The sequence below is a fragment of the Sorex araneus genome, chromosome 6, assembly GCF_027595985.1.
Source record: "Sorex araneus isolate mSorAra2 chromosome 6, mSorAra2.pri, whole genome shotgun sequence".
NCBI classification, from domain to species: Eukaryota; Metazoa; Chordata; class Mammalia; order Eulipotyphla; family Soricidae; genus Sorex; species Sorex araneus.
Window position 1 is genome coordinate 151,172,972 of NC_073307.1, and position 12,073 is coordinate 151,185,044.

The 12,073-nt window shown below is 34.3% G+C and overlaps 1 protein-coding gene across 1 annotated transcript; it reads left to right on the top strand.

Moving 5' to 3' along the window:
• Nucleotides 1–7,043: 7,043 nt before the first annotated feature.
• Nucleotides 7,044–7,979, top strand: LOC101540878 (olfactory receptor 4C15-like). Its single transcript, XM_004622070.2, has one exon. The coding sequence runs from the start codon at nt 7,044–7,046 to the stop codon at nt 7,977–7,979; it is 936 nt and encodes a 311-aa protein (XP_004622127.2).
• Nucleotides 7,980–12,073: the final 4,094 nt, after the last annotated feature.

The window sequence follows — 12,073 nt, forward strand, 5'->3', positions numbered from 1 at the left end:
TTTTAAAAGATGAGTGGATCATACTACCAGGCATTAAATTATACTATAAAGTTATAGCTATCAAAACTGCATAATCCTGCAATAAAATCAGAGAGACTAGCAGAATATAACTGAGATTCCAGAGGTAATTCCTCATATTTGTGGGCTGTTAATTGTCAAAAGAGGAGCTAGGTGCATTAAATTTTAATTCTACCACATTTGTCTGGGAGTAAACAACAGACAACCTTCATTATAAAACATTGAAAGAGAAAAATGTTTTAGTGATAATAAGCATATGTTGACTTCAAAGATCTGCAGTATGAAGGTCATGAACTGAGAATAATGATTGTTAATATGATGTATAGTCCTTATTAAAATTTCTAGCTTTTGTTATTAAATAAATATGAAATAGCATACTAATAACTATATTTCATATTACAGATTGATTATGAAACCTTATCTCAGAATTCTGTCCTTTCATTTTCATAAGCAAACAGAAGTTTTATCCTTTACCACAAAAACTATATTATATCTTTGTGTGTTAGATATTATATTCCTGGAGTTAGTAAGAGCATCTTCAAATAGGAACACAATCACAGATATCCATCTGCTATGAAAATATAATTGCTCAGTGACATAAGATTGTGCCAACACTTGAAAAAAAAGCTAAACAGATAAAAGTCTTTGAAATCATACAGGTGGGAAATTCCCAACCTTGGGGAGAATTAAGATGCAATTCTATAGGTTCATGATGTCTCAGGGTAACATTCCTCAATTCCACTGGGAAATAAGTCATAAACAAACTTTGATTTCTTATTCTCTCCTTCCCTAACCATGTTCAACACAGTGCTGCACGAGCAGTAGGCAACATTCTCTGCATCTTCAAATAGAGATGCTCTTCCTCTGTCTCTCTTGTAGAAATGAGATGTGTTCCCAACAGTCACTTGTTGGTCAGTTAATGGAGAATTAGAGATTGCCAGGACCAGAACATTCAGTCAACTGACACATGGTAAGATTCATAATTGCGCTTTTGAATTTTAAGGAAGAAATTCAAGTTGAAAATTAAAACTTAATACTATGACTTGTATATTCCACCCCTAAAATTTAATAGAATTTTAGATTATAAAATTTGGTTGTAAGATATAAAATCTATAGCTTAACTTTGCACACTGGGTAATACATAACCTTTCTGTCTCAGTATTCTTCACTTTGAATAGAGATTATAATCTTTATAAACTCAAGGAAAACATTGTAACATTTTAGATTTAGTAACAGTAGGACAACATTTGAGATCCTTTAAGCACTCAATATGTATAGTATACAAGAAGGAAAACTTTAGGTGGAGTGATTGAAATAATTGTTATTTCCAAAGCTTAAAACTGCAGTTTATGCTTATGTTCATTTACAGGTTTCAATGCAAACTAGGTAAAATGTAGCATATTCATCACTTTGCCTTTGAGCAGTACTTTTTTCTTTCCAACTTTCTCATGTCTCAGCCATCCAAAAATATTTCTCCCTATACTGATGTTTTAGATATCTGAGGCTATATAATAAAGATTTTTAATTAGAGGCTTTGTGATTCAGTGTGTTTATAATTTAGAGGGTATTTTATTATTTTTTAAACTGAATCACTATGAGAGAGACTCTTACAAAGCTGTTCATGACTAGGTTTCAGACATACAGTGTCCAACACCAGCACCAGTGTCCTAAACTTCTCACTCATGACACCCACTGTAGACAATATAATTTAGAGTTTTGATATAGAACTGGAACCTAATATACAAAAGCTCTAGAAAATGTAAAAGGAAAGTCTAAAAAATATCAGAAGTTATGTAAGTAACAGTGCAGTCTGTTCCATTTAAAAGTAAATTAATTTATTTTTGGCAAGAATTTGATAATATGAAAAGCTGAGTAGTTATACCTCAGAGTTAAGCCAGTATATTTTAATAACTGTATCTCTCAGCTATTTTTGAATCAGCTGCATCTTACCCTAATTTTAAAAGTGCTAGATATCTAGCAAAACATTAAATAAATGTAGTCCATTCATTGAAAGTATAAATATGGGAAAGTAGAAAGTGTACATTAAATATTCCAGTGATGCTAAGAACTTAAGTGTTGAAATATGTAAGGTAAATTAGCAAAGCTATATCCTAAGCAAGTAGAATAGTATGAAATCTCAAAAGAATAGAATTATGAGATGATCATAAGTCTATCTTGCATAAGTCTAGTCTAAATGCATAAGTCTTGACGTAAAATCTTTTTTTAATCAAGTTTTAAAACTGGCTCAAAATACAATATATCTATGCAAGTTTTATGAAGAAGGTATTAATAGTGTTCAATTCTATTATTTTGAATACACCCTTTTTATGTGACTCATACATGTGTATCACACATGTAAATACACTTAATTTTTACCGCCTAATAGGTAATTGAAGTGAGTTGATTCCAATAAAACTAATATTTTATCTAGTGCTGAAAGTGTTGTATACTAAATATTAATACATGAAAGTGTTTTTTTGTATATTTGAATGCAGGATTAGTTTATTTATGGAAAATTGATAATAAATTATTTAACTATTAGGGGAGCAAACTGTCTGATTTCATAGCCTTAATAAATATCCAGTGGGGGCCCTAGAGATAGAACAGCAGATAAGGAGCTAGTCTTGCACACGCTGACTTGGGTTCCATCCCCTGTATGACACTTGGTCTTCAGAGCACCAATTGGAGTAATATCCAGTTCAGAGCGAGGAATAGCTCCTGAGTATTTCCGGGTCTCCCCTACCCCCTAGAAGAGGAAAAATTGATAGCCAGATTCCAGAGATCATGGCCTCAGGGATCCCTAAGCCACCCTGAAGGCACTCCCAGCTCATTATGAACTTGGTTTTCAAGGTAGCCAAAATTAGAGAATCTTCGAGGACAAGCATGAGTTGAATAAATTTCTTCCTCTAGGGGTATATAGATTTATAATTGATATCAAAGGGAATATAAAAATGATTATAGTTCGATTAAATTCCTTGTGGGATCTTTGTATATTTTAAAAAATTAGCACAAGATCTTGTGTTTAGCACAGGATAAGCACGTTAGTTTCAGTTCTGAAAAATGAATTTACCAGGTAAACATTTTGATGATTCATAAGGACTATGTCCTTCCTTTGAATACTTGGGGAATGAAATAAGTGAATTTTGGGTTAATAATGTGACTAAGAGCACTTTATTCTCTGCCCAGTGATGTTACAGTAGGTAACATGCATGTCTTACACACAGCCAACCCTGGTTAGATGTGGGCACCCAATCTGCTACCCTGAGTTCCACAACAGAGCCAGGAGTTCAGAACTGCTGAACACTGATGAGTTTATATCGGCAAATGTGCATTGCTATATGCATCGCTTAATAAAAATGATGACTCCAAAAGTTAGCCATTTCTTTTTACTTATGCCACACTAAAAACTAAATCACTGTCACTATCACTGTCATCCCATTGCTCATTGATTTGCTTAAGCAGACACCAGGACGTCTCCATTGTGAAACTTGTTGTTACTGTTTTTTGGCATATCTAATATGCCGAGGGTAGCTTGCCAGGCTCTACGGTGTGGGCGAGATACTCTTGGTAGCTTGCCATGCTCTATGAGGGGGGCAGAGGAATCGATCCAAAATCAGCCGTGTGCAAGGCAAACACTCTACCTGCTGTACCAAATATTAAATATGCATAAGAATATTATTTGACTCCTGTTGATTGGGTGTTTGAAATATATTACCACTGTATAGAACAGGACAGCAAGACTAAGGTTTTCTTTAGTTACACATGACTATCAGCAAATGAATTCACTAATAAAATATTCAAATTAATTATAATCATTAAAGTCTCATCTTATTATTTAATCAAATTATTATATTCTTAAAAATATGACATGAACATCAATATTATACTTGTAAATAAATTGCCTGATTTTTTTCACACCATTACAATTTTTTATTACTATGTCATTTGAAACTCAAGTACAGCAGTGCCTTGCATTTTTGTCAGTTGCCTTGGTTCTTAACTGTTAACATCCATTTCATTTCATTCCCTTCTCTTTTGACTGTAGGATAAAATGATATTTTTCCCTTTCAATATTAAATTGACTCATGGGAGAATGTTGCATTTTATTTATAATCTGCTTTCTTGTGACAATTGCAGCAGGAAACAGAGTACATTGTGCAGGTATTGTTGAGGAATGTTGTCTATCTTAGGTACATAATAGGCATGACTATTAATTTATTTTTTGAAAATGAAAGAAATATGCAAACAAATCAGAATGGGTAGGGGATTCTTTTTACCAACATTATGAGTTTTGGGGGGTTCTTTTTATATTTATAGAATATAATTATATTTGAACTGTAAGACTCATAGTTTTTACATATTAAATATAGAGCTTATGTATATTATTACATCATAAAAATTATTGATGGTCTCTGTATTGAGGCAGGTGAGGATAAAAATATTCTCTGCAGTTGTGCCTGGAAATGGACTGAGAAGTTGAAATAATTCTCTGGATGATTAAAAGAGAATATTTCTGTGAGTGAAATGTCTTACTTTCTAATTGAGAAACAACAGAAACTTCAACCAGTAAAGGCACACTTTTTTTGTATTGTCGTGTAGAAAAATAGTTGGAAATCATTCTTGTCATCATCTGTTGATAGATGCAGGAAATTGGTATGTGAACACCTGTAATTTGCAGGAGGGTAAATTTCAAATTGTTTACCTCCGGAAATTATACAAAATCAAATTGGAGTAAAATTCTCATGTAATTTATAAGTAGTGAGTAAAACTTCTAAAGATTCATCTATATTCAACATATTGCTCTATTTCTTACTTGTGCTATTATTCTTTTGTTTGGAGACGCTGAGATAGAAACACAAGAGGAACTCTAACAGTTATTTTTAACTCTCATCTCCAACATCACTGGTTGGTTGTTTTTGGTTTTTGTGATATGTGGCACCTCACTGGTCTGAGATGATATCTCATTGTTTTCTTTATTTTCATTTTCATGATTATAAGTGATATATATGTATTTTTTGCCATCTGTATGTCTCCATTGAGAGTTTCTATTTGTATCCAACTATCTCATTTTCTTGTGTCACTATTTTATTCTTATAAAATTCAAGCAGAGCTTTATATTTTGTGATAATAATCATCTGTCTGATTAATAGAGTGAAAACATTCTATGTCTGTGGGTTGTCCTCTTACTCTTGTCCTTGTTTCTTTTGTGGTGCAGATGCTTCTCAGCTTGATAGTCACATTTGTTTATCCTTGCTTCTGTTTTCTGGGCCAACAGTCTTCAGTCATTGAAGAAAATATTTGCTTCCATGACATGAAATGTTATACCTATGTTTTCTTCAACATAATTGATGGAATAGGTCTGATATCAAGGTCTTTAATCCATTTTGATTTGACATTGTGCATGGTGTGACCAGCCAGTTATCCCAACACCATTTGCTAAGGAGTCTTTTCTTGCTCTATTTCATTTTTTTCTCTTTTTATAAACAATTAATCTCCATACTCGAGGATCTGTCTCTCGACTTTCAATTCTGAAACACTGACTTGAGGACCTGTCCTTAGTTCAGTACTATCTATAGTGTTTTGATGACTATAGCTTTATCACACAGTTTCAGTAGAGGAAAGTGAAGTTTCCTATCTTTTTTTTTTTTTACTTAGGAATTTCTTAGGTTTATTAAGAGGGACTCATTATTCCATGCGAATTTCAGGCATGCATGATTTATAAACATAGATTATAAATTGAAATATGTTTTAAATGTCTTTAAAAGTGTCACAGATATTTTTATTAGGACTATATTGGATCTGCTGCATTCTGGGAAGATTTCCATGTTGACAAATGTTGATACTTCCTATCCACGAAGAAGGGATTTTTCCATTTCCCTATGTCCATTTCTTTTATTTTTGTAATGACTTATAGTTATGTCTACTTAAGTCCTTTACCTCTTTTTTTTAAGTTGATTCTCAGGTGCTAGCATTTCTGAGGAACAACTGCTGAATGGGATTAATATTTTTTTACTCTTCTTTCTGTTTTATTATTTGCATGTAAAAAAGCCTATGGTTTGTCCATTGATTTTTGTAGTCTGCTACTCAGTGGTATATATATACTTTTTCAGGTCAGAGCCATAGCACAGCAAGTAGGGTGTTTGCCTTGCACATGGCCAACCCAGGTTTGATCCCCGGCATCCCATATGGTCCGCCAGCACCGCCAGGTGTAATTACTGAGTTCAGAGCCAGGAGTAACCCCTGAGCATCACTGGGTGTGACCCAAAAAGCCAAAACAAAAATCCTTTTTCTAGAAGTTACTTTGTAGAGTCTTTAGCATATCTCTGCAAACAGTGAGTCTGACTTCTTGTCTAATCTGAATGCCTTTAATATCTCTTTCTTGTCAAGTTTTTGTGGTAAGGACTTTCAGTACTAAATTAAATAGTAGTGATGAGAGTGGGCATCCTTGTTTATGACTGACTTTGAGGGAAGGTTTTCTATTATTCACCATCGAGGTCAATATCTGCTGTGAACCTGTGTTAGCACTGTCTGTAGTACTGTCTTCCCGCTGTTCATCGATTTGCTCAAGTGAGCACCATGCATCTCTATTCGGAGACAAATTGTTACAGTTTTTGGCATATCAAATACACACAGGCTCTGTCACGCGAGTGGAATACTCTCAGTAGCCTGCTGGGCTCTCTGTGGGTGATGGAGGAACTGAACCCAGGTTGGCCACGTGCAAGGCAAGTGCCCTACACATAATTGACTTTAACTATACTGAAAGTTCTCTCACATTCTATTTCATTATTGAGTTTATTTCATGAATGAGTTTGCATCTTTTTGAATGCTTTCTCTGCATCTACTGACATTATAAGATGGTTACATTTTTTTCTTATATTGATGTGATGTATTATGTTGATTCATCAGTAAGAGAGTTCTTTATTTTTTGAGTGCCTATGATAATAAACTTATCTGATGCAACCTTGTCATTTTTATTGTAGGTTTTGATGGTCACTGTAGCAGCTCTGAGTATTTTCTTGAAAATTATGCAAAATCAAAGCTTTGTCACTGAGTTTGTCCTCCTGGGAATTTCACAGAATCCAGATGTTCAGAAAATTGTATTTGTCATAGTTCTGTTTGTCTACATTGCAACTATCTGCGGCAACCTGCTGATTGTGGGAGCCATCACCAGCAATGCAGCGCTCCTGGGCTCCCCAATGTACTTCTTCCTGGTTTTTCTATCTTTACTGGATGCATGCCACACCTCATCTATTGCCCCCAAAATGATCATAGACTGTCTCTATGAGAAGAAAACCATCTCTTACAGAGGTTGTATGATGCAGGTCTTTGCTGGACACATATTTTCTGGAGCAGAGGTGATTGTCCTCACAGCCATGGCCTATGACAGGTATGTGGCCATCTGCAAACCCTTGCACTACTCGTCCATCATGAACCCAAGGCTCTGTGGCATTTTGATGGGTGTAGCCTGGACAGGGGGCTTTCTCCACTCCATTATTCAACTTATCTTTACTATACAGCTGCCTTTCTGTGGCCCCAATATCATTGATCATTTCATGTGTGACTTGTACCCATTACTCAAGCTGGCCTGCACTGACACTTACATGTTTAGCCTTTTAGTGGTGGCCAACAGTGGGCTCATCTGCATCCTGATCTTCTCCATGTTGCTTGTGTCCTATGCGGTCATCCTGTTCTCCCTGAGAAACCACAGCACTGAAGGACAGAGGAAAGCCCTCTCCACCTGTGGATGTCATGTTGCTGTTGTGGTTTTGTTCTTTATTCCATGTATATTTGAGTATGCGCGGCCTCCAGTTTCTTTCTCCTTTGACAAAATCGTGGAGATGTTCTACACTATTCTAACTCCTTTACTCAATCCTTTGATTTATGCTTTCAGAAATAAGGAGGTGAAAAATGCCATTACCAAATTTTGCAGTAGGTTAATGACTGTTTCTGTTGAAAAATAAATATTTTTTCTGTTAAAAAATTTTTTAATGTTTTAAAATAAGTTTAAATGTAACTTAATTACATCAGAGTGATCTCTGAGCACAAAGTGAGGAGTAAACCCTCAGGAATCTCTGGTATCTGCTCCCCCTCCCCCTCATACACACAGAAAGTAAAAGAAATTAATAAAGTATTCTAGAAAGAAGTACTCAAACGTTTCTAAGGCATGGAATATTTTTGGAAATGCCAATTACACTTCTTACTGGAATTAGGGGGCAACATTAGGCTTCTGAGACTTAGAAAAACATTCATTTTAGGCACCACTTTCCCAATTTTTTTGTAGATATATTGATTTTAGTTGTGCATGTTCTATGTTAACTGTAAATGATGAGCTTTATTGCAGTGTGAATGAGTTTTATTTGTATATAAAGATATTTTTATCTCTATACCTATATGCTCATTAACATCAATATGGTGAGATGAAATTTTCTGTTACAAAGAAATAATGAGTCAGATTGTGTCCTGTTTGTTTTGATTTTAGATGAAGAATGCAAATGAATCCATTTTTTAAAGTAAAATGACTGTGAATGCATTATTATTGAAAATCACCTTTTTTGTGATTAGAAAGCATTGTTGAAATATTTTTGCAAAACATTTAGATAATTTATTTCAGTGTCTAAGCATGGCGCACTCATAGTGTCTAGTCATGGTGAATTTCCTAACTATGCTTTTTCTGTTTAATAATTCACCTTTCATGTCATCAGTGTCATGGAAGAGGAAGTAGTGTGAATCCTTCTCATAATCACCTCTTACATTATTTCTCTCATCTTACTGTTTTTTGACGTGTATTCAGATGTATTTATTCTCAAAATGGAAAAGTAGCTGTGTATTTTATTCCTGGGCTTTCCTCACTTAGTCCTGTGATTTTCAGTCACTTAACTGTAAAAGAGGAAAGCACCATCGGAATTATGGTTTCCCAAACACACAAAGTGGATTTTAATTCCTCTATTTAACAGAGAGAGTGGGCATCTTCATTTAAAAAAGGAGGATATTTTGGACATTATCATTTTTTGAGCAATAAAGGCATATCTAAACATTTTTATTCTTGGGGCTGGAGCAATAGCACAGCGGGTAGGGCATTTGCCTTGCACGCGGCCGACCTGGGTTCTAATCCCAGCATCCCATATGGTCCCCTGAGCACCGCCAAAGGTAATTCCTGAGTGAAGAGCCAGGAGTAACCCCTGTGCATCGCCGGGTGTGACCCAAAAACCAAAAACAAAATAAAATAAAATAAAATAAACATTTTTATTCTTAACTTAATATTAAATCAATTACAATAATAAAACCTACAACAAAATTTTTATATTTGTATTACAGAATCAAATTACTATATTGCGAGTAAAGAGGGCTATATTACAATTACAATTTCTACTAGATATGTCATGCATAGACCCTTTCATACCAATCCACATCACTATTGTAGATATTTATAAAAGTGAAATTTAGAGCTTAGAAATCTAAAACAAAGGATGTTAAGGATAATAAGAAAATTTTGATAAATTAATAAACATGCTTTAACATAGACTTAGAATTCACAGTAGAGTAGAAAAGTTCCTGGTCAATCTTCCTGATAACTATTTAAACTCAAAAACAATAGGAACTGTAGATCAAAATATATACACTTTATACAATAATTGATCTTTCTCCAGATAATTTTTTCTTCTTTTGGGAGCTCAAATGGAAATGCTTATGAGTTACTTCTGGTTCTGCACTCAGAAATTACTCCTAGTAGTGCTTAGGGGACCATATCAGATCATATACTAGAAACAGATTCAACTGGAAACAGCAATTTTTAAAGCAAATGCCCTACTCACTGTATTCTCTCTCTTGTTCTTTTTGGAAATTTTCTTACCTGAAGAGAATGTCAATATCAACAGCCAGAGAAATTGCACTTATCTGTTTAATAATATTTTTCACAGAAGTACATAAAATTAGTATTCTGATTTAAATTGAATCCTATTGCTACTGAAATTAGACACAAGATTTGCTTTACTAAAGGAAAAGATTTATTATTGAAAAGTTAAGAGGTAAAATTTGTTTTTCTACAGATTTTGGAACTGTACCTAGAACTCATATATTTAAAATATGGAAATTGTACAAAATACACATTTTTTGAAATATGTCAAAGTGAAAATTCTATTAAAGAGGTAGTAAGAATGTTTTGTTTTGTGTCTTAAAAGAACAGTAAAACAACTGACTTTGCTCATGTTTAAAGATGACACTACTTAGAAGGAAACCTTAAAAATGAATGAAAGGTAAATTGTGGAAAGGACAGATAGTAACTGAAATGAGACAGAGACAATTATCATATGTCTAAGAGGCATGACTTTGTCTCTATCATTGCTACACTGTGACAATCCCTAGAAATACACATTGAGGAAGACAAAAGTGAACATTTCCAGGAAGAAGCAGAGGGGATTTTCAAGAGGTGATATCTGAACCCAGATCTGAAATAAATGACAGTAATATACTAATCCCTTTGGCAGGAAGGGCATTGTATGCAGAAGATGATACCAGGTACACAGAATGATAACACAAAAATGGGCAAAGTGAGAGAGATTAGGTAACTGGTGTAAATGGGCATGGATCAATATCTTGGTGTAGGTGAGATATGGAATAAAGGGTCATATTCAAGGAATGCTGTTCTTTAAAACCTCAAGTTAAATATTAACACTGACAATAGAACAGTTCAATTCAAAAAGTTCAATTAAATTATTATTTAAAAAACTTCAAGTGGGAATTTGTCTGGCATGAATATATAGATGGTTCAGCAATTTGACATAAACATTTGCATATAGATTCTATTGAACTTTGCTATGTTTTTATGTTTGCAAAAATTATGTGCTTATTATATTACTTATCACATAGTCTTCTAAGATGATTAAATTATCGTTCTGCCAGTTTCCTCTATCAGGAAAAAATAAAAAAATCAAGAAATACAGCTTTTAGAATAATGCTTCGTTCGGTGTCCAGAATGAATCAGAGCTCCAGAATTAGTAGTTGAAGCTCTGTTACTTAGTCTTATTTTTCAACTATCATCTCCTCAAGTAATGTGATCTATATAAAAGGGTTTCTCACTGCTGATTCTGGAGTTATTTCAAGTAAAGTGAAATCACATTTGTACCTAATTGCTTACGTCAGAAAAGCAAAATAGTTTGTTTTTTTCTCAGAATTATTTCAACTCTACATATTTTATTATGATTAGAAAAAACTCCAAAATATTGGTAAAATGAATTAGAATGACATCATTTCTCTAGAGAGGTCCTTTTCTGATGGCGCCAGGTGAAATATAGCCAAGTTTTGATTTAGCTTTAAATTACACTATATTTTTCATAAGAGTAAATGGACCTGGTGTCCTTTTTCCCCAAAACTGATAAAATGAAATTCCTCTCTCTAAAAAAATGGTGCCTTAAACTTAATGCAGTGCGGTATCAGTGCCGAGAACACAGATAATGGGCTAGAGTGATAGTACAGGAGTCAGGAACCCCAAGATTGAATCTGAGAAGCAGCAAGGAATTTGGAGGAGTTGGGGGATAAAGCATAGCTGAACCCCAGTGTCTAATAGGAGTCACCAGAAGCTCATTCATCCTCTGTTTTTGCTTTACTCTAAATTTTAAATCTGGATTTTTCCCCCCATTTTTATGAAAAGTCCAGACATGAGAGATAGCACAGTGGGTAGGTCGATTACCTTGCATATGACTGACCTGGATTCGATTCCTCCATCCGTCTCTGAGAGTCCAGCAAGCTACCGAGAGTATCCTACCCACATGGCAGACCCTGGCAAGCTACCCGTGGTGTATTCAATATGTCAAAAAGCAGTAACAACAAGTCTCACAATGGAGACGTTACTGGTGACCACTCGAGCAAATCTGTGAAAGACAGGATGACAGTGCTACAGTGCAATAAAAATTAAGGAGTTATAAACTCCTTAGAATAAACACAAAATGATAAAGCATCTTTAATTTTAAAACACTGTAAGAGAAAAACTGCTTGATTGCCTAAAAATAATCTCTGAGCTTTAAAGTTTATGGAGTAGGAGGATCAGATACTAAGAATA